Genomic DNA, 23,961 nt, shown 5'->3' on the forward strand with positions numbered 1-23,961 from the left:
CCTACCCCTACCCCAACCCCAACCCACCAGCCTTTGCCTCCTCCAAGGCAGTTTTCGTGGTCCTGAAATAGCCGGGTCGGACCTTTCTTGTTCATATCAACTTGGCAGAGCTGAAGTACCACTTTGTACTCAGTAGCATGAACACTGTGGCCCTATTGCCTCACCCCACCCCTTTCCTCGTATTCTCCCAGGCTCTGGGCTACAACTCTTCAGACCTAGCTAGGTTAGGGTTTTTAAGAGTCAGATACTGTCATTAAGGCAAAAACACCATAATTTAGAGATGAAGAACCTGAGACCCAGCAGTTAATTTGCCCAAGTTCTCACAGGTAGTAAGTAAGGAACAGTGCTGTGATTTGCCCTGGACTTGGATTTAGAAGACCTGAGTTTTCATCCTCACACCTGCACTTGCTTACAAAACTATGTGAGCTAGATCATTTAATCTGCCATCTTCTGGGGCAGCTATGTGGAGCAGTGGGTAAAGCACCGGTCCTGGATTGAGGAAGACCTGAGTTCAAATCTGACCTCAGACACTTGCCACTTACTAGCTGTGTGACCCTGGGCAAGTCACTTATCCCCAATTACCCCCCCCCAAATTTTTTTTAAAAATCTGTAAAATTGAGGTGATAATACAGGTGGTACTTCACAGAATTGTTGGGAGGATCACAACTGATCCTCATATAAGATGGGAGATAATGGATATGAAACTTGATTTATAAACTGTCAAGTCCTAAAATGGTGGAGCTGAAAGGTACCTTAGAAATCATGTAGCTCATTTCCCAGTTCCAGGAAACAGGTCCTGAATGAATGTAAGGTCATTAAATTGGGTCACCCACCTCATGTGGGAAGGAGGGTGGGAACCAACAGCTTGGGGGCTCATAAGATTTTTTTTCCCAGAAAAATGTTTAAAATGGGTGATTTTAATTTTTTACTCTTCCACATCTCTTGGCTGAATTCAGCAGCCATGACAAGAGATAAGAGGAAGGTGGTCAATACCAATAGTAGTTAAGCATCATTCTGCTTCTGGACATGCCATTCAATTCGACCAACACTTATTAAAATGAAACAACTTCTGCCCTGAAGGAGATCAGATCAGCCTTTTGGGGAATCTTACCTTCTAGAGGATGTAGGCATAGGCCAGGCCAGAAAGGATGACCGTGGTCCCCTGTATAAGAAAATTAGGCTTTCGTGAATAGCATAGGTTAGCAAAGGCTTTGAGTAAGTCTACTTTCTGATGGCTACACAAGTATTCTAGTGCGGACAGGCCCAGATGTGAGTAAATCCCTAACTAAGCACAGTTGGGCATTGGCATCTAACTTAAGGTTTAGCAACTATTTATGACAAATGTGGATTTTCTCAATTCCAGTAGTTTTTCTTGTAAGGGCTTGCCTACTGATACAAAAGTTGGCCTTCCTTTTGTGAGGTGATCTGGTTTGGCTTAGTTTTGCTTGGGCAGGAGAAAGCCAGCTGTTATCCTGGACCAGTGGAACCTATTGTTTCCTTGGAAAAGATTTATGTGATATGCAAGTTTACCTCAGTGATCTGAGCTCAGATACTGGAGGCCAAACCTTAGAGAGATAGCAGAGAGCTAGGGTACTGAGTTGGAAAGTAGAGTAAACAAAGGAATCCCTTCTTCACCACCAGAACAGCTCTCTCCCATTTAAAACAAACAAAACTATGCAGCCAACACAGAAAGAAATTCTACCTTTCCAGCTTCCTTTCTTCAAAACCACTCAAGAAAGTCACCACTTGCAAGCGGACACAAATTTGCATACTCAAAGATCTGCCATGGTTTACTACGTTTCTCTTCTCTAATCTCAGTATAGTTACACATAATCCACTTGGAATGCAGCCCATAGGTCAATTAGTCAATAAACATTTGTTAAGCACCTACCATGTGCCCAGGCACATCATTGTACTAAATGCAATGCTCGGGATTACCCCTTTCTCTCTGCCCGCCCTCCCCCCCACCCCCCAAAAAAAAGGAAAGAAAAAAGATAGACCCTGCTCTCACAATCGAATGGGGGAAAACAACAGGAATGATGAAGTATGGAGGAATGTAGTAGGTGGGAAATACAGGGATGGCTAGTCCATTATCTCTTTAAATGGAGGCTCTGGGAGGAGATTCAGCGGTAGGGGGTACTTATGAGATATGAGTTTTCAGGTTGCTGGGATCCACCAGGAAGTTGAGGTTCTTGGGGAAGCATGATGGAAAATGTACTCGATCATTCTTTTTTTTTTTTGGCATGGGGCAATGAGGGTTAAGTGACTTGCCCAGGGTCATACAGCTAGTAAGTGTCAAGTGTCTGAGGCCAGATTTGAACTCAGGTCCTCCTGAATCCAGGGCTGGTGCTTTATACACTGTGCCACCTTACCTTTGCCACAGAGTCCCTCTCTTTCCCAAGATGGATCTTAGGCATTATCTTCGTTTTTGCTTTTTTATTTTTTTTTTAAACAATTACATGTAAAAACAATTTTTAACATTCATTTGTAAAAATGTCGAATTCCAAGTTCTCTACCTCTCCCTCCCTGTTTGAGGAGGCAAGCAATTTGATAAAGGTTGTATATATAGGAAGCACCAATCTTCTTTGCATGAAGCCATCCCTATACCACTTTCCATTAGTTGACATGATTTGAAGGTAGTCTACATTAAAATGAACTCTAAAATGACATCCGGGAAAAGAATGCAAAAGACTCACTCAGGTTGTTTAAACAAAGGTTTCTCTATGGGTGGTTTAATCCCTTGAATCCTTCACCTATCTAGACAAAAGAATCTTATCTCTATTCCTTTTGTTCTCCCTGGTTTGTCCTAGACGGAGATTTGATGAAATTTCTGGAGGGAAGGGGAGGGAGAGAAAGGACTGAGAAACTGATCTTTGGGTCCCCCCAAGAAATTCATTATGAATAAGTATTTTTTCACAAGAGACCCATAGGTTCCACTGGATTTAGCATGCGCACACACGCATGCTAAGAATTGTTTCTGTAAAGGTCTGGGAATCATAAGATCCTAGATTCTAATCCCAGAAAGGACATCAGAGGCCATCTAGTATAGTTGTGTCAAACGTGTTATCATATTGACTTAGAAAACCATAAATTAACATTATCTCTTGTGTTCTACTTTAATTTGTTGAACATTTACCAAGTATATTTTGATCTTTTCAATCTGGACTCATTCGAGTTTGTCACCTTAACCATTCATTATACAGATGAGGAAACTGAGGCCCAGAGAGTTTTAAGTGATGTGGCCAAGATACACAGGTAGTGAGTAATAAGGTCTGGGATTGGAGACCAGGTTCTCTGGCTCTAAGTCCAGTGCCCTTCTTTGCCTCTAATCATGCAAGGCTTTGCCACTTACTCATACTATGATTTGGAGTAATGACTAACCGTCTCTAAGCCTTCATTTCCTGAAGCTTTAGATCGACTTGCTAGGGTAACTTCCCGTTGGAAACTGCCTGGAGTTGCTCTCTCTTTAATTTAGGGCTGATAATAGCCATCCTGCTTTCCTCATTAATAAAATGGAATTTTTACTGGTATTAGCTCACAAGGCTATGAGGTTTAATTTTTTGAAATAATGTTTTATTGTAAGCATAGGATGAATATCCCCCAAAGGGAATAAAACCATATTATCTCAATTATCTAGTTGTAGAGTGTCACCCTCCTATTCACTTGACTATTAAATATAAAATCTTCTGTTTGAGTTTTAAACCCTTCCATAACCTGGTCCCCTCATCATGTACTCTAATCCAGTGGCACTGACTTCCTTGCTATTCCTTGCACAAGACTTTCCAGCTTTTGACGCCTGGGCATTTTCACTGGTTGCCCTCCTGACCTGAACTTCTCTCACCATTCATCTCCACCTTCTAGCTTCTCTGGTTTCCTTTAAGTTTCAGCTAAAGTTATCCTACATTCTAAGAGAATCTTTTCCTGGTTACTCTCAATATTAGTACCTTCCCACTTGCTCATCTCCCAATTTATCCTGTATCTATCCTGTTTATAGTTATAACAATCAAATAAGACCAATTAATTAAAAAAAAACAGGATACAAGGTAATCAAATTTCTAATTGGAAGAAAGATTAGGGGCTTTCCAACTTTATATTTAATCAAAGGACTTTAATCCTAACCCATGGGAACAAAAACTGACCGGTACAGGGCCAATTTTCAGATAAGACACGTATACAGGTTGTTTGAGAAGTGTAATTGTAAAAAAAAAAAAACCAACTCTAGACATCAGTCTTCAGATCTGGCTTGGTTTCTGGTCAACATACCCTAGGTCCTTAGTTAAGGGTCTCTAAACAACAGACTGGTAGCCCAACCTCCCAGCCACACAAGCCTAGGTTCAAACCATTCAATAAAATTTTCTCTTAATTTCCACAATTGAATAAAGTTCTCATAAGACAGAAATTGGACCAGACCCATGATTGAATAGAAAGGGAACTAAGTTATATCCAGAATTGAGTCACAAGATCTAATCAGTGTAGTTCACTCTATTCCCACAATTATACTGGATCGGGAAAGAGGGAAAAGCCCCTCTCTCAAAGTCTTTCCTAGCATTTTTTTTTTTTAGTGAGGCAATTGGGGTTAAGTGACTTGCCCAGGGTCACACAGCTAGTAAGTGTTAAGTGTCTGAGGCCAGATTTGAACTCAGGTACTCCTGACTCCAGGGCTGGTGCTCTATCCACTGCGCCACCTAGCTGCCCCTTTCCTAGCATTTTTAATACTAATAATAATTGATTAATATAGTACTTAAGTTTTGAAAAGCACTTATTATGCTTAATAGGACAGATGTTGTCAGCATCACCATTTTATAGATATGGAAACTGAGGGTTATATAGCCTAAGTGCCATGCCCATAGCATGTAAGGATCTAGTAAGTATTAGAGGCAAAAATCTAAATCCTAGTCTTCCTAATTCAAGATCCAGATATTCTATATCACATTGCCACTTAATGAAGTTCTGTTGCTTAGTGGATGAATTGGGAAAGTCCCTTCTTTTTGCAAGCCTCAGGTTTTCCTAAGCTTGAGGAAACCCAAACAGAATCTGATTTTTGGATGGAATTATCCCCAAGATGGGGTCAGCTAGGTGGCGCAGTGGATAGAGCACCGGCCCTGGAGTACCTGAGTTCAAATCCGACTAAGGACACTTGACACTTACTAGCTGTGTGACCTTGGGCAAGTCACTTAACCCCCATTGCCCTGCAAAAAAACCAAAAACAAATAAAAACACCCGGAAGTTGGCCACTTTCAGGCTCAATCGAACTACTAAAGCTTTAATGATTTTTAGACCAACAAAATGTCCACTGTCTTCTTCACCAGCCAATGGTGTTGAGGAGGTAACAAAATATGTGGATGAGAGTAACTACGATAGCTTGGATTGCTGAAGTAGCTGAAACGTGATGGTAAACTTAAATGCCTTGCCTTGGCAAGATTTGATCAGATGAATGATCTATAGGGTATTTCAAGCCAGGAAGAGAAAAACAATTGAACCAGGTCATAAAAGTAACTCAAGGGGTTGGAAAAGCAATAAATGCTGGAAGAAAAACAAACTTTGACTTTGGTCCTTAAGGTGCTGAAAAAAGAGGAGTTAAAGTAAGCCAAAGTATTTCTCCTGAGTCAGGAGCGTCTTTTGCTGAAGGCAAGTGAGGAAGGTGGGTGCTGTTGAAAAGATCTGATCTTCTGGAATGAGAGGTATCAGAATTCCAAAGGTTTACAGGAGATAAACATCAGAATCTCCCTTCTTTTTCTTGACATTTCTGAAAAGGGCTTTTAACCACTAAAAAAAATTTCATCCACTCATTTGGGAATGTTTACTATGCAGTACCATCTCTTTTATCTGAGACTCAAATGTTTGGAATAGCTAGCAGACTAGAACAAAGGACCTCATTTTATCAAAATCCTAAGGGCAGGGCACCTAGCTGGATTCAGGAGGACCTGAGTTCAAATCAGACCTCAGACAGACACTTGACACTCACTAGCTGTGTGACCCTGGTCAAGTCACTTAACCCTCATTGCCCGACACCCCCCTCAAATTTTTTTAAAAAGGGCAAAGTTAAAATCTAGAGAGGTACTCAGGCCAAAGTTGGGTAAGAGAAGGTGAATAGCTTACCATCTTACATCTTGGGGATATTTTTTTTTTTTTAGTGAGGCAATTGGGGTTAAGTGACTTGCCCAGGGTCACACAGCTAGTAAGTGTTAAGTGTCTGAGGCCGGATTTGAACTCAAGTACTCCTGACTCCAGGGCCAGTGCTCTATCCACTGTGCTATCTAGCTGCCCCCCAGTGGCCAACTTTCAATAGTTACTAATTCTATACCAATGAAGTAATTTATAGAGGTATATTTCTGCAAAAATAAATCTGGAGAATGGTTGGAGAACAGCTTCATACAATCTGCAAAAATTCAGAAACTTCTTTTTATGTTTTCAGAAACTCAGATCAGGAACAGTAAATGCTCTTGTTTTAGTTGAGTTTCTGGGCAATAGCACCAAAACTAATGGTTCCGAGGGATGGGTTCTGACCACCAAGAGAAGGAAAGCCCCAGACAGACTGAGAGAGAAATGAGTTCCTTTCCTCTTCCTGGTTGAATTTCAATTCCATTGGAGTCCATTTTTAAATGGACTCTGTCTCTCCCGACTCTTACAATTCTTACAATATCGATCTCATACTGCAGCATTAGCTTTTTTTTTTTTTTGGCGGGGCAATGAGGGTTAAGTAAGTGGCCCAGGGTCACACAGCTAGTAAGTGTCATGTGTCTGAGGCCGGATTTGAACTCAGATCCTCCTGAATCCAGGGCTGGTGCTCTATTCACTGCGCCACCTAGCTTCCCAGGAAAAATGTTTTGATGATAAATTACTAAAAGGCACCTAACGTAGTCTCATCCTGAGAGAGCTTTAAGAATAGACAACCAGAAATTTGGAATGGTTTAGTTATTCTCTTGACACCTAGCTGCCTGCTAGCATTTTTGATATTAGAAAGGACAAGGTATTCTGGGGCCCAAAGGAAGTAGAAAAGGAGCTGCCTCTAAATGAGGCACTCATTTACTTCTGGCTGTACTAGATGGGCACCAGCTCTTAAGAAGCACAGTCTGAAACCATGAAAATTAGGTAAAAATCTGGAGGTGAAGTTTCAAGTTAGGATTAAAGCTAAAGTTTGCATTGGCTAGGAGGTCCATCACTTTTTTGGATGAGGTTTGTCAAATCTACCATAAAATCCTATGTCCCTTTCACCTGGTCTATTCTAAGACTAGTTGCAGATTACTAGGGAAAGATGAGGATGGGGATTTGGGAGAATTTTATGGGCTATTTTCCAAGAACATTGGAAAATCTGATTTGGAGACATTTCTAATAACTCAGTTAAACAATTTCTCCTGAATATGTTCATCAGTCAGTTAAAAAAAGTAACTGGAGGTGGGGGCAGCTAGGTGGTGCAGTGGATAAAGCACCAGCCCTGGAGTCAGGAGGACCCGAGTTCAAATCTGGCCTCAGACACTTGACACTTACTAACTGTGTGGCCTTGGGCAAGTCACTTAACCCTCATTGCCCTGTGCAAAAAAAAAGGTAATTATGAAGTAATAACTATGTAGTAGGCATTGTGCTAAGTTATGGAGAATCAAAGAAAAGCAAAAAAATAGTACCTGCCCCCCAAATTCTAATTAAGGCATCAAACCACTATGTACATACAAGGTTTATATACAGTAAATGCAGTACAATCTCAGAGGGAAGCCATTTGCATTAAATGGGAAGGGAAAAGCTTATTGAAGAAGGTGGGATTTTTCTTATCTGATTTTGTGTTTGTTCCTGGTGGTACTAAGTAACATCGAAGTCTGCATTTTTGATAGAATCACAAAACCTTGGCAGTGGAAAGGATGTAAGAGGGGCTCTAGGCCAAACTGTATCTGATTAGAAATTACTTCTACAAAAATACTAACCAGTCCCTTGCAGACTTCTAGTGGGAGGGAACCTATTGCCTCTTGAGGTGGTCCTTTCCTCTCTTGGATAACTAGTGGTCAGGAATTTTTCTTTATCAAACCTAAATCTACTTTGTGCAACCTTCACCCATTGCAAGTCTAATCTTTCATAGAACTATGACTATTAGAACATAATGATTATGTAGCATCTCTATACTAGCCACAGTGCTAGACTGTAGGGATACTAAGACAAAAGTGAAACAGTCCTTACCCTTAAAGAAGCAGAGATTTATTTTCTATAGCATTGTTGTGCTGAAGCCACCTCCAACTGACTGGAAAGAGCTGATTGTAAGATTTTCATTGTAAAGCATTTACCCCTCAAATCAGGACTTGATTTATCATTTGTTGATTGTTTATAAAGAAAGTAATGGAAAAAATATTCATGTGAATTAAACTTAAAAGTGTTTTTCAGCACGTGTATTTCTGGAAAGCCAGTTGTTAAGCATTTGCCAGCACATTTTTGTTCATTTGTTTCTGAGTCGTGTCCACTCTTACTTGACCTCATTTTGGATTTTCTTGGCAAAGGTACTAGAATGGTTTGCCATTTCCTTTTCCAGTTCATTTTACAGATGTGAAAACTGAGGCAAACAGGGTTAAGTGGTATGTGTCAGGCCAGATTTGAACTCAGGAAGAGGAGTCTTCTTGACTCCAGGCCCAGCAAGGTAATTTGGGGAAAGGAGGTCCTATTATAACTATTAGCCAAAATGCATATATTGCTTTAAGATTTGCAAAGTATTTTATCTCAATAAATCCTCACAACCATCCTGTGAGATAGAGGTTACTATTATCTCTTAAGGGCAGCTAGGTGGCTCAGTAGATAGAGCACTGGCCCTTGAGTCAGGAGGACATGAGTTCCAATTCAGCCTCAGACATTTGACACTAGTTGTGTGACCCTGGGCAAGTCACTTAACCCCAATTGCCCCATATGGCTCCGGAGGAGAGTGTGAGGATGTTGATTTTGCAAAGCCTTCCCTCACTTAAATCCAATCACTGCAAGTCATGACATCACCTCCTAATGTCATGGTCCTCTTTCTGAGAGGAAGAACAAAAAACAACTATTATCTTTATTTTACCAGTGAAGAAACTGACAGTCAGTGATTAAGTGACTTGCCTAGGGTCACACAGCTAGTACTTGTCTGAACTGGATTACAAACTAAGGTCTTGGGGGCAGGTAGGTGGCGAAGTGGGTAAAGCACCGGCCCTGGATTCAGGAGTACCTGAGTTCAGATCCGGCCTAAGACACTTGACACTTATTAGCTGTGTGACCCTGGGCAAGTCACTTAACCCTCCTTGCCCCACTAAAAATTAAAAAAAAAATGTTTAATTAAAATTAAAAATATATAAAATACATAAAAATAAAAACTAACTAAGGTCTTTTCTGGACCATATGGGGGATCAGGAATTGTCTTATGAAGGAGGTTACATTTGAGCTTTGAAGCAAAGTAGGAATTCTAAAATACAGGTAAGGGAGTGCATTCCAGGTATGGATGAGGGAGCCTTTGCAAAGCACTGAGATGAGAGATAACATTTCCTGTGTGAGGAACAGCATGGAGGCCAATTGGGTTGGGACCTTGGAGTGTGGAAGAAAGTAATGTGTAATAAGCCAAGAAAGGTGTGTTGGATTAATTAAGCTTGTGAGAGTCTTTTTTTTTTTTTTTTTAGTGAGGCAATTGGGGTTAAGTGACTTGCCCAGGGTCACATACCTAGTAAGTGTTAAGTGTCTGAGGTCTGATTTGAACTCAGGTACTTCTGACTCCAGGGCTGGTGCTCTATCCACTGCACCACCTAGCTGCCCCCTAAGAGAGTCTTGTCATTTATCCTAAATATATCATATAACCAAACAGTCCCTCTAGGTAACTCTCTGAGTCAGGAATTCTTTCATAAGTCCACAGACACTTGGACTCCAGCTACCAAGGTCCCTTTAGACTCTTAAGATTCTGTGATCTTGAGGATCAAGTGACATGATGAATATGAAAAAGCACTGGAATTTAAATGAACACACTACAAAGAAACTACATAGAAACATAGAACACACTACAAAGAAACTGCCATACTTCTCAATGGGAGTAGGTCCATTGTCTCTCAGGTAGATCACCTGGAGAATTTTGGGAATTTTGCTTTTAAAAATTATAAACTCAAACATGAACATTTCAATTTAAGAAACCCATGAAGCTATGAATGTCTTTTCCATGCCCTGTCTGGTAGATCCTGCTTAGATGTGGAGGTACAGAGATATCAGAAGTAATATTCATCCTGAGATTCATCGAGATCACAAGGCTATTTCTAGTTCTCAGAAGAAGACAGCACATTAAATGAGGGAGGCAAAATCTGTTGGAAGAAAGAAAATAAGCATTTATTAAGTGCCTACTATGTTCCAGGCACTGTGCTAAGCATTCTGTAATTATTATCTCATTTGATCCACACCACAACACTGGGAGGTCAGTGCTATTCTTATTACCCTCATTTTGCAAGTGGGGAAACTGACAGACAAAGAGGTTAAGTGACTTGCCCAGGGTCACACAGCTAAAATAGGAATATTGGACTCAGGTCTTATAATCAGTACATTCAAACAAAATAACTTAATACATTCCCTGCACCTAAAAATGTCTATTTCATCCTGCACCTCCCCTCCCCAAAGAAGTGAAAAGCTACATTGTTAGGCTTCTCAAGTCAGGATTGATACCTTCAGAGATAAGAATTTTGATGTCTTTCAAAGTTATTTTCCTTTGCATTTTTGTTGTGATTGTATAAATTATTTTCCTAGTTCTTTTCACTGCACTCTGCATCCAAGGTTTCCCTAGGTTTCTCTGAAACAACAAAAGTTGCCATCCCTTAAGGTGCAATAATAATTCTATCACATTCATACACCATAATTTGTTAGTCATTCCCCTAATTTTCCAGTTTTTTGCCAAGACAGTGTTGCTCTAAATATATTTGAATATCTGGGCCATTCCTCTCTTTGATCTCTTTGGCTTATAAAGCTACTAGTGATATTGCTGGGTCAAAGGGCATACACAACAACTTTTGGGGCATAGTTCGAAATTGCTTTCCAGAATATCAGGACTAATTTACAACTCCTCCAATGGTGTATTAATATACCTGTTTTCGCACAGCCCATCCGACTGTGTTTTTTAAAATTAATTGCCATTGGCATTCTAACAGTATTTATTCAATATTATATACCAGTAAAGGATTGACCACATCTCCCTAACTCCCCCCCCCCCTCCGTCCCCCAATTTATGGTCTCAGGCCACGAGGTAGACAAAGCTGAGAGAGTTTCAGCGTAGCAGTTAGCAGTTAGCAGGAGCAGGAGAAAAGGCTCAGAATACCCATACTGTCTCCCAGAGACCTAAAAGAGTGCAGGAGACCTACAAGACTCATGCTGTCCTGAAACAGAGAGCCAAGAGAGCCTCAAACCCAAAAAAGGCTCTAATTGGTTAGCATCATTCAATTCCATTGGTTGACATGATTAGAACTCTACAGGGAAAAGTAGGCAAAAAACCCTCACTGAAGTTGCTCAAGGCAAAGTCCATTACCTAGGTGTGGTTTAATTCCCATCTGTCCTTCACTGAGCTAGAGAAAAGAATGTCTCCATTTTTGTTCCCTTGAGTTTGTCCTAGATCAAGGAGAACTGGACTTTCTGAAGTAGGGGGGAGAAAGGACTAAGAAACTGATCTCTGGGCCCCTCAAGAAATCCATTATTATTAATTTCTCAGATAACATTTGACATTTTCCTTTTTCTCAACTCTACCAAATTGATAGGTATGGGGTAGAACCTCAAAATTGATTTAAATTTGCATTTTTCTACTTATTTGTTCTTTGGAGCTTTTTTTTTTTTTCATATGACTTTTGATGGCTTGGATTTGTTCAGTGCTACTTCCTAAACATTTAGGGAACAAGAAGTACCCATGGCAGTGGGGCAGCTAGGTGGCGCAGTGGATAGAGCACCGGCCCTGGAGTCAGGAGTACCTGAGTTCAAATCCGGCCTCAGACACTTAACACTTACTAGTTGTGTGACCCTGGGCAAGTCACTTAACCCCAATTGCCTCACTAAAAAAAAAAAAAAGTACCCATGGCAAAACTTGTCCTTTGGAAGATCAGGGCCTGGGGGATGGTAGATATGTAGATAAGCACCTGACCTAGAAAAAGTTGGTGAAGAAGCTTACCCTGCCATTCCTTCATCCTTATCATCCTCCTGCAAGAAATCTTCCTATCTCATTCCCATCTTAGTTCCCTGAGGGCAGAGAAAGTCTTTTCTCCTCACTCAACCTCCACCATCAGAATATAGACTCCTTATATCCCCAGTGTTGAGTACAGGGCTACTTGCATAGTGAGCATTTAATAGATGTTTGTTGGACAGATTAATACCAGGCTAATTTTTTTTTTTTTTAGTGAGGCAATTGGGGTTAAATGACTTGCCCAGGGTCACACAGCTAGTAAGTGTTAAGTGTCTGAGGCCGGATTTGAACTCAGATACTTCTGACTCCAGGGTCGGTGCTCTATCCACTGTACCACCTAGCTGCCCCGGGCTAATATTTTTAATATGTGTTGGATATTCTGACTGAACTGCTATAGATCACTACTCACCGAAGAGTCCAGCTTATGGAATGGGGACAGAACAAATTAAAATCAAGGAGAGGGGGCAGCTAGGTGGCACAGTAGATAAAGCACTTAACCCTCATTGCGCGCCCCCCCCCCCAATCAAGGAGAAAACTGAGTGGGATGGGGAAGAGGGGTTAGGGTGGGAAGAACATTAGTACTAAACTGTAATACCCAATTAGTTTATATAGAGATATGTATGTGTACGTTATTTATTTTGTTTGGGTTTTTGTAGGGCAATGGGGGTTAAGTGACTTGCCCAGGGTCACACAGCTAGTAAGTGCCAAGTGTCTGATGCTGAATTTGAACTCAGGTACTCCTGAATCCAGGGCCAGTGCTTTATCCACTGCACCATCTAGCTGCCCTCTGTGTACATTATTTATCTGTATATACATGTGTGTGAGTGGGTAAGCCTCAAGCTTTCAGTACTTGAGCTAAGCCTTAAAGGATACTAGGAATTCCAAGAAGTAGCAATGAGAGGGAGAGTACATTCCTTGAAAAGGCAAAGAGACAGGCGATAGTACATTGTCCTATGTTTGAAACAGGAATCAGTCTGTCGTGGCTGGACTATAGTAGAGGGGAGTAATGTGTTAAAAGTAAAAATACCTAGCATTTATAAACATTATTTTATTTGGTGAAAATGTTCATACAGGGGACAGCTAGGTGGCGCAGTGGACAAAGCACTGGCCCTGGATTCAGGAGGACCTGAGTTCAAAACTGGCCTCAGATACTTGACACTAGCTGTGGTGGCCTTGAGCAAGTCACTTTACCCTCACTGCCCTACCAAAAGAAAAAAGAAGATGTCCATACAAACTCAAATAGTAGTGACTAAATTATCCTTGCTTTTTCTATTCAATAAATTCTAGTGACTCCCTATTACTTCCAGGATCAAATATAGTATCTTCTGTTTGTAGCCTGGCCCTTTGCTCCTTTCTTACACTTTTCTCTTCAACACTGACTTACTGTGCTGCTCTTTCCACAAGAAAGTCGTCCATCTCCTTACTGGATGCCTTTTCCCTGGCTGTCTCCTGTGTCTGGAATTCTTTTCTCTCCTCATCTTTGCCTTCTGACCTCCCTGGCTTTCTTTCTAATTCCTTTTAAACTCCTGCCTTCTCCAACATGCCTTTTTTACCAAGTGCTTTCTCTGAAATTACCTCCAATTTAACTTGTATATATCTTGTTTTACATAGTGGTTTGCTTGTTGTTTCCCCACTAGATTGTGAGCTCCTTGAGGTCAGGCACTTTTGCATCTCCAGCACTTAGCACAGTACCTGACACATAGCAGGCACTTATTAAATGCTAGTTTATTTGATTTGACTTGACTTTCTCCTTTCTATCTCCTCTTGTAGGAAACATCATTGGCTCAGGAATTTTTGTCTCACCAAAGGGTGTTCTGGAGAACGCTGGCTCTGTGGGCCTTGCTTTGATTATATGGATTGTGACGGGGCTCATCACAGCTGTGGGTGCACTGTGTTATGCTGAACTTGGTGTTACTATCCCTAAATCTGGAGGTGACTACTCTTATGTCAAGGACATCTTCGGAGGCTTGGCTGGGTAAGGTTGGGTGCTTGGTAACCTTGGAAAAGGAAATGTGAAACCTAGGCAATATAATTCAAGATCTCCTCACTCGAGTTCTTGTGCTCTTTCTTGGGTGGATGCTTGGGGGGATCCTCAGTGCCTATCACCAGGCTTCATCATCATCTTCCAACGTACCCCAAGACCCTAAGTACCATTCCTTAGAAGAGGAAAATTAATGTTAAAATAATTTTTTACATGTAATTGGGGGGGAAATAAAAGATTATTTTTTTAAAAAGCTAAATAAGTTGAATATATTGTGTATAATTATATTATACAGTTGAGAAAACAAAAGAAGTGGTATTGGTGAAATGGGGTGGATAAATATCCAGATTTCTGATTGGTCTAGGATGAATGATAATTCAGGCCAAATAATCCTATACCAGATTTAGCCTAATTTTAATGTGGGACAATTGATCAATTTGTCTAGTACCCAGAGTCATTTCCATCATGTTCTTTTTTGGGACAACTGCAGCACTGAGGAGAGGTAGAGATGGGGATTTAAGAAGCACTTGCCTCTTAGACACCAGTGTTGGTATGAACATTTCTCAGAGTTGCTCCAGTGTAATAGTGCTAGCAGAATAAGGTACAGGGTTCTTATCCTTGTTACTGCTTCACTGGAGAGTGTCTCAGAATTAAAAACCACAGGCACAACAAAGAAAACCCACACAGCTTAGATCATGGAGTCAACCTGTGAGAACCCTAGACACAAAAAACATTCTATTGTTCTTATTCATTCATCTTCACTAATGAGACTGGTCACCTTCCCATCACTGGAAGAAATAAAAGTCTTGCTCTTCCCACATTAACGAGGCTCACTGCTCTGAGAGCAGGCCTCAGTTAATATGTTCCTAGGTCTCCCCCAAATGCAGAGCAATAATAGGCACAGTTCTTTCAGGGGAACCTTAACCCCATCCTTTACTCCCTCCATAAAGACAAGAGTATAAAGAGCTCTCATTCTTCTCAATCCCACATATTCAGTTGTATCTGAGAAATTGTAAGAGGGGGCAGGTAGGTAATGCAGTGGATAGAGCACCGGCCCTGGATTCAGGGGGACCTGAGTTCAAATCTGGCCTCAGACACTTGACACTTACTAGCTGTGTGACCCTGGGCAAGTCACTTAACCCCAATTCCCTCACCAAAAAAAAAAAAAAAGAAATTGTAAGAAATATGTTAGGAATCACACCTCTCCCCCACCCCCCAAAAAACTGAAGAACTAGGAGTCAGGGTGGTGGAAACATAGATGGGGGAAGGAGGAGGAGGGAGGCAAAAGGAACACTCAAGTCTGTGTTAATAAATGCCTATGCTCTTACTTGCTGAAACATTGACTAATAATTGCTAATAAAACATTGCATAGCGTGAAAGGACATGCTTCTCCCTTCTTCATAAACTTGAAGATGAAGGGTCCTCCTTTCTAATACCCTCCCTTTCCACAAAAGCTGCCCTCAAGTTTCCCAGATGCCCTTTTTTCAGAGTAAATTGTATCTTTGCTAGTCCTGAATGAAGACACTCATTCAGTTCACACCCTGTCCTTTTCCTCCCATTAGGTTCTTAAGGCTGTGGATCGCTGTGCTAGTAATCTACCCCACCAACCAGGCTGTCATTGCTCTCACCTTCTCCAATTATGTGCTACAGCCACTCTTCCCCACCTGTTTTCCTCCAGAGTCTGGGCTACGAATCCTGGCTGCAGTCTGTTTGTGTGAGTACCTGCTAGAATCTCCCCCTCTTCAGCTGGATGCCCACCTTACAGCCCTCATGTTCTTGATTCTACTCACTCTCTGTCTTATTATTATTTCACCACCATCACCAACCCCATCCTTGACGTACATTCCATTTGCTGGTGTCTAGAGAAACCCTTGTATTTGGGCCTCATCAGACTTGGGCAGATTTTATGGCAGTGGGTCCATACTTACCTACACTTTAACCTATGAACATTCTGTAAGCACACATACAAAAGATTTATAAGATAATATGTTCCATGTCCTTTAGAAAGTTATACTCCATCTGGGTTGAGAAAGTTGCCCTGCAAGTATAGGTCAGTCATCTGGCTTCATAGATCTTTGGTTTCTCCATCTGTGAAATGGAAATGAGAATACTTATACAACTTACTGACCTCAGAAGATTGTTGTGAGGAAACTGCTTTGTAAAAACTGCAAAATATTACATAAATATGAGCTGCAGGAGAAACAACCAGAATTACTTACACCCACCCAATATATATCCATGTGTATATGTGCATTTGCACATACCCAAAGTGCTGAGTAGGTAAGTCAGTTGTCCAGGGTCACACATCCAGCATGTGTCAAAGGTGAGAGTTGAACTTGGGTCTTCAAGAGCAGCCCTTTTGTCCACCACCCCATGTTGCTTCTAATGTATACAGTTTTTCCCAAAGTCTTGGTACAGTTTAAAGCTTTAACAGCTTGTTCTAGGAAACTCTTAAGGCTGTGATCCCTAATAGCTTAAAACTATATTAAGACTTTTGGGACGTTGTGCACATATGCAAATACAGGTACATATTGGGGGGGTGGGGGGTTCACACAGTGTGCTCAGCCTGATGCAGTCTGCTTTGTGGACTTTGGAGCAGGAGCATATGAAGGTATTCTTTGTTTCCAGTTCCCTCATTACATGCCCTTTTGATTGGCTCCTGACCCGGAACCAGGAGTGCATACAAAAAGACTCCCATGGAGCCAAATTGATGTCTTTCTTCTTGATTGTGTTTGAGTAAGTAGGCAATAGCTGCTGTAAGCCTTACAGGACGATGAATGATTTGGTTTTAGGCAGTTTAATTGAAAGTGATTTAAAATATCACTTAGCCTACAAGGTGGAGACTAAATGTTGGGCTTGGTTAGGTTTTTTTTCCCTGAAGCCCCTTTCACTCAATCCCAACCCACAGTGAATGGTCTCCCCATGAATTCCTACAGCAGTAATTTCAGCCTAGAATTTAGCACTTAATTGTAATAATTATATGCATAATAGAGATAACAGGTATGGATTGGGTTGCCAGATTTGGGTGGATTCCCATGACAGATTTATGGCAGGGCATGGGCAAAGATCCCACAGAATAAACAGGAATTGATAGATGGCAGTCTGCTTTATCAAAGGGAATTGAATAAATCACAGATCTGTAAATACCTCTGTGTGTGTGTGTGTGTGTGTGTGTGTGTGTGTGTGTGTGTATGCGCACGGGCCTTTGCATGCTTTAAAAGGCCCCAGTTCCAGAGTTCTAGGGCTAATTGTTCTCAACACCCACCTACCCTCCCTTTCCAATATCATGCCCCCAATACAGACATACACTTAATTTGCTACATTGCTCCTATACTACCTAGATCCCTTAATGCAGACCTGACTAGTTTCTAGGGTTAAATTATAGATCATTAACCATTCAAAGGTGGTGTTCCAAGGTCATGATTCCTTTTGTTCAGGCATGTTGGTGAAGGCTGGGAAGATTTAAGAGGAAAATGACTACTAAGGCCTGACTCTTCTCCTTAGTGGATTGACCATGCACCAGTACTGGCTTTTGCAGTGGGTAGGCCATCTTTGGCATTGATGTCACAAGTTGACAAGTCCCTGATATGGGGCAGTGTCTTCCAAGGGACTCCTGTAGTTGAAAGTTGGTGTTCAGTGGGTAAGGAAGAAAATATCCAATACTACTAGCCAGTTTCAAATACATACTCACCAGTCTGCTCCAAGTCTACAGTGTTTAGACAACATTGAGGAGAGCAAAGCATCTGGGGACCACTCGGGTCCCTAGAGTATGCTGCCTTTGAGATGGCAATGCCTATGGTTCTGGGGATCTCTGGAGAAGGCAGGAATAGTTTGCCACCTTTTGCTGCTGGACAGACTCGCTGTTTGGTAGAACTCTGAAAAACAACCAAAATGCTGGCTGGCCCCTGCTATTTCTGTCTCACGGGTGAGCACACAGACACAATTTCCTCTTTCCTGCTGATGTTGCTGAAAGTGTCTCAGGCTGGAACTAGATAGTATCATGGATTCTGAGAGCTGGAAGGAATCTTAAGTGGTTATCGAGTTCATACTCTTTGATTAGATAGCTTCTTCACTATAGGTCAAGGCAGTAGCTCCTGATGACAGGTAGAGTTCCTCACTCTCATTGCTACTTTGCCCTACATTCTTCAAAGCATGAAGTTCACATTATACCCAGGCTACCAGGCACATACCATCTTGGGAGTTTGTGCTCCACTGTCCTCCCATAGTCAAGCCAGATTGCCCTAAACCTTTTTAGATGGATAAGAATCTCTCCTCTCGTTTTTTAATAGATCCAGAGAGGTAGATTTCACAATCTCTGTCAGCAACCTATTCCAGCATCTGACAAGTGCTAGAGATAGAGCCAAGGAAAGGATTTAAAGCCTGGCTTGTGGCATTGATCACAAGACCCATAGGCTAAGAAGGTTCACCAAAGGTCATCTGATTTATCCCCCAAGATTTCTAGTTTCAATTGTATCTAAAGTATCTCAGACAGCCAATTGTCAACCTCATTAGCTTCCAGAAAGAATAATTCTAAAATCTGCCTTGCCACTAATAAGTTCCCATTTCTTATCAGCCTCACCTAAATCCTCCTTGCTCTAGTTTAAATTTAGCCCTTTCCCATCTTTCTCTAAAGAAAGTAGAAAACCGCTAAGGGTCTGGATCCCACCTCGTCTTTTCTGACCTTTGGCAAACTAACAGTTAATGTCCAGAGCTAAATCTATGAAATCTCTCATTACTACTGCCTGTATGATATCCCTTTATTTAGACATACATTCCCCCTCTTTCCCCACTCAGTCAGTAAACATGCGCTGTCAGGTTCCTTATTCCCCTTCCCAATATCTTCGTTAGCCCAAGTACCCCCAAATCCTTTAACCTGTCCCCTAAAAGTCTGTTTTTAAATCACTTTCCCCTAGATCTTCTCCCATGGGGTTCCTCACATTTCTTGATGCATAGATAATATGTCTAATATAGATTAGAACTAGGTTGCTGGGGGAATTATCTTGAAACAAAAGTTTCATTTAAAGGGACTACTTGTTTCAGAGGTGACCTACTTAAAATGCCCATTGATATTTTGAGCTGTTTGACAGCATTTGCTTTTTTTTTTTAATTTGAGAGTTGTGAGCGACAGTTGAAATGGAAGGGAAAGGGGAAGGGAATAGCATTTTTATAAACAGTGCCTACTATGAACCAGGTGGTTTAAAGCGCTTTACAAATAGTATTGCATTTGATTCTCACAATAACCCATGGTGGTAGAAACTATTATTATTCCCATTTTACAGTTGAGGAAACCAAGGCATACAGAGATTACTTGACTTGCTGAGGGTCACATAGCTAAGAATTATGTAAGGCTGGATTTTAACTCGGGTCTTTCCTTGGCTATAGGACCATTGATTCATCCATTGTACCACTCATGGGAATGCTTTCCTTTGGAAACCTTGATTTATGCTATTGTTTTCTTGGCATACTGGATGGTAGATGCAAAAGGGATCCAATAGGGTACCTGGGAATGCTCACCACATGCAGAGCTGGATGGTCTGGGTTCAAATCCTGACAGTACATGTGTAATCTCGTCTAGCTATTTTTTTTGTTCTGGGCCTCAGTTTCCTCAGATATAAAAGGAAGGAGTTGGATGAGATGACTTCCCAGTTCTCTTATACTTTTAATTAAAATTTTAAAAAATTTTTTTTTGGGGGGAGTGGGGCAATGGGGGTTAAGTGACTTGCCCAGGGTCACACAGCTAGTAAGTGTCAAGTGTCTGAGGTCGGATTTGAACTCGGGTCTTCCTGAATCCACAGCCAGTGCTCTATCAACTTATCCACCTAGCTGCCTCCTTCTTTTCCCTGTTTCCTTCCAAACACCTGAAAGAGACATTTTGTTTGTTTTTGAGGGGTTTTTTTTGTTTGTTTGTTTTTTAAGTGGGAAATAATGGCGAGCCTGAAAGTTAGGGTTAGGGTAAACTGCTGCATAATGAGGGACATCCAGTTCAGTAGATCAGTGTGGTAGGGAAAGGGATGTGTGCTTAGCAAATTCAGTCTTAGGACTGTGCCTAGATGGGGGAGGTATTTGAGATGGAGTATCCGTTATGGGGTTCCTTTGGAAGAGATCTGAGATAAGAAGTGCCAAAGGGGGGAGGGAGGAAAGGAGGAAGAGGAAAGAACCTGCTGCAACTGGTTTGCTTTTGCTGTGTGTGCCTTGGAGTGAGGGGGGGGGTTAGGGGGGGGGGGAGGCCTGCAGACTTGGATGGATTTGTGCAATACAGCTGCTGCTTGGAGTGGTTTCATTATTCAGGTCAAAGCTGATTATTCACTGCTGAGTCAGCAAAAATCTCCCCAACCTACAGTTTCAGAAAAGAGAAGGATTGTACATTATAATTAGATGAAGAGATCTTCTCCCATCCAGAGAATGTGTGTATTTGGTAGGAGGAAGGAAAGGCAGAGGGGAACAGGTCTTTTTGTGCTCACTTTTTTTTATCAGCACTTCTGGTTATAAGAATGTTGAAATTATTTTTATATGTAATTGGAGAGGGGGGGCTGATATTAAGTTACAAACAATGACAGAAAACCTTTCTGGTTAGAACCAACCTGAAGTGGTACAGACAGAAAAAGGAGCAGGTTATTATGATGGGCAATCCCTCTTGTCCCTCTTTTCTTGCTCCCAGTGGGACACCCCCGCCCCCACCCCTTTCCTTGATCTGTTTGTCTACTTCTGTATTTGGGAACATGCTGACCCTGCAGAGTTAGTTAATGCAATTCCTGGGCTCCTTCCTTGCTTCCAGGGTCACTGGCTGTCTCCAACTCCCTCAGACTTGTTTTTCCTCCCTCTTCCCGCCTTCCCCCCACCCCCAAGGTTTCCCCTGTGCTTAACTAATGGAAGACCCAAGGGGAAGAAGCGTTTCTGTTTAGGTTTCCATTTCAAAAGGGCTAATTTTCCTGGGCAATCATGAGGATTGTTTTTGCATATCACTTACTTTGGAATCTTCTAACATCCAAGTGGACAAAACCTTTCCCCCAATCTCCTAATCCCATTCTTGCTTTTGTTCTTTCTCCTTGGAACCCCCTGAGTTCTCTTCCTTTCTTTCCCCTATCACCTATTATCCATCCCATGAGCAATTTGCTGATAGCAGACCTCTCTTCCACCTCCGAGAAACTAGTTTGCTTGTCAGTTTAGACTCACGGGTCAAAGGGCAGGCCAACCTGGAATTGGATTCCTATTTATGCCCTATACCTGTCTAGGGCTTTAGTTACTTTATTCAGTCTTTGTAACAGCTGAGAAAGGCAGACCATAGATCTAGACCTTTAGATATCCCCTAGTTAAATCCCTTTGTTTTCCAATTGTGAAAGTGCATAGACTATGTGACTTCCCCAAGGTCATACAGGCAATAAGTAGCTGGTGTAAAGGGTGGATATTTTTTTCTTCCCGTTTTACACAAAACTGAGGCTCAGAAGGGATTAATTAATTGCCTTATTTTCAAGGTCACATAGCTAATAAGTGTGAGGCAAGACTAGTGCCCCTGGGTCTCCTGGCTTGAAGCCCAGTATTTTTCCTCTTACACTGTACAAACCAGGTACAGGTAGGCAGTTACAGGTACAAAGAAGAGATACTGTGTCTGTTTCTGTCTAAATTAGTGAATAATTTAGGGATTCCTTGATTGCCTTGCAGCTTTTTCTTAGCCTACTTCCTTCTTCCTTCCTGATTCCATAAGAAATCTATACTTGGGGCGGCTAGGTGGCGCAGTGGATAAAGCACCGGCCCTGGATTCAGGAGTACCTGAGTTCAAATCCGGCCTCAGACACTTAACACTTACTAGCTGTGTGACCCTGGGCAAGTCACTTAACCCCAATTGCCTCACTAAAAAAAAAAAAAGAAATCTATACTTCCTTCTGAGGCCCATAGTGCTCCCATTTCCAGTTAAAGTGCCTAGATACTTCAACAGAAGCAGCCTTTCTTTTGGCTTCCAGCTCTTGCTTCCAGAGCAGTTAGTGTCTTTCATCATTAGGTTCCCTAACCACCTGAAAAACAGGTATTTCCCTGTGTCTAACTTCTATTGGACTATCATCTTGCTCTTTTCCTCTAACTGTTCTTTGCCTCCTTCCTGGACATCTGCATTCCCCCCTTTTCTTTGTTGGCACCTAAAGATTGTATTGTCTCTCCTTGATGGAACCAGGAAACAGCCTTTAACCAACAGACCTCAGTATGACTCCACCCAGAATGGTTTACAGAGGCATGAGTTACAGGGGACAGTTCACAGAATGGGATTTGGGAACCCCTGGGTAGAGAGAAGGTATCCCCCCCAAAAGGTTTCAGATGCATTAGCAGAACCTTGGGCTCCGTCTTGGAATGAAACTATCTCCTCGGAATCCTCCAGATTGGCAAGGAGGCAACAATGTGCTAAGCACTGGGTATACAAATATAAGCAAAAAGGACAGTACTTGCCCTCAAGGTGTTTACGTTCCACTGGGGAAAGATAATACACAAAAGGAACCTGAAAGGGGGCTAAGAGAGAGGTACCTGTGCAGAGGCGTGGTGACAAATCCCAAAAGTTAGTTTAGGTGCCTCCACAAAATGGAGACCTCAGGAGGAACTCATTGTGAGACTGCTGGGACCTATTAGAACCTTCCTGGACTATAATAAAGTCATCAGGCTTTCCAGACTGAGGCCTGAGGTCTTAGGCTGTCTTCAGAGTCAGTCTGGAGAAGGAATTGCCTTAGACAATTTCTGGGATACTTTCCACTGCTAATATTCAATATTCTCTAAGAATCGGTTCAAGGAAAGAGATATTTATACTGGAGGAGAAAAACTTGAAGGGATTGGGAGCAGCAGCTTGAGATATGATAGCTGCCTTCAAATGTTGAAGAGTTTATCAATAGAAGAATTATACCTGTTTGACTTGACCCCAGAGGGTAAAGTTGAGTACTGGACAAAGGGGCAGCTCAGGGGTGCAGTGTCAGCCCTCAAATCAGGAAGACTTATCTTCCTGAGGTCAAATCTAGCCTCAGACACTTAGTAGTTGTGTGACCCTGGGCAAGTCACTTCATCCTATTTGCCTCAGTTTCCTCATTTGTAAAATAAGCTGGAGAAGAAAATGGCAAACCACTCCTAGTATCTTTGGCAAGAAAACCCCAAACGGGCTCACAAAGAGGTGGACATGACTACACAACAACAGGGCAAAAGTTGCAGAAAGGCAGGTTTTAGCTAGGTACAGAAAGAATTACTTCCTGAATTAACAGGAGAAAAATCACAAAAAAACAGCATAATTATTTCTTGAGTTAAGGAGCTCCAAATGGAATGTGCTGTTTTGGGAGATAATCTATTCCCCATCATTGAAATGAAGATTGGACAGTTGACTATTTGTCCAGGATGTCACAGAGGGATTTCTGGGCTCTACTGGAGCCCAGTAGGTTTGTCTGTATGATCTCTGAGAGAACCTTTTTTTTTTTTTTTTTGCGGGGCAATGGGGGTTAAGTGACTTGCCCAGGGTCACACAGCCAGTAAGTGTCAAATGTCTGAGGCCAGATTTGAACTCAGGAACTCCTGAATCCAGGGCTGGTGCTTTATCCACTGTGCCACCTAGCCGCCCCCCTGAGAGAACCTTTTGAACTCAGAATCTCTGATTCCACATGCCAGCTAGGACTAGTGATGAGCAAAGATTTAGACTAGCCCTTTAGAAATTACTCTAGGGGGCAGCTAGGTGGCTCAATGCGCTGGCCCTGGATTCAGTGGAACCTGAGTTCAAATGTGGCCTCAGACCCTGGGCAAGACACTTAACCCTCATTGCCCCTCCCCCCAATTAATGTTGAAAAATTACTCTAAACCAGGGGCTCTTAACTTTTTTTAGGGGTCATGGACA

At 41.8% G+C, this 23,961-nt stretch overlaps 1 protein-coding gene across 3 annotated transcripts in view; it reads left to right on the forward strand.

Moving 5' to 3' along the window:
- The window catches only part of SLC7A8 (solute carrier family 7 member 8), a 73,757-nt gene that overhangs the window by 15,150 nt on the left and 34,646 nt on the right, over positions 1–23,961 (forward strand). For all 3 annotated transcript variants that reach the window (XM_043987345.1, XM_043987347.1, XM_043987346.1), the window contains exons 3-4: positions 13,904–14,108; positions 15,677–15,828. In XM_043987345.1, the coding sequence (XP_043843280.1) occupies positions 13,904–14,108; positions 15,677–15,828 (357 nt within the window). The remainder of the gene's footprint in view (positions 1–13,903; positions 14,109–15,676; positions 15,829–23,961) is intronic.

The sequence above is a fragment of the Dromiciops gliroides genome, chromosome 2, assembly GCF_019393635.1.
Source record: "Dromiciops gliroides isolate mDroGli1 chromosome 2, mDroGli1.pri, whole genome shotgun sequence".
NCBI lineage: Eukaryota > Metazoa > Chordata > Mammalia > Microbiotheria > Microbiotheriidae > Dromiciops > Dromiciops gliroides.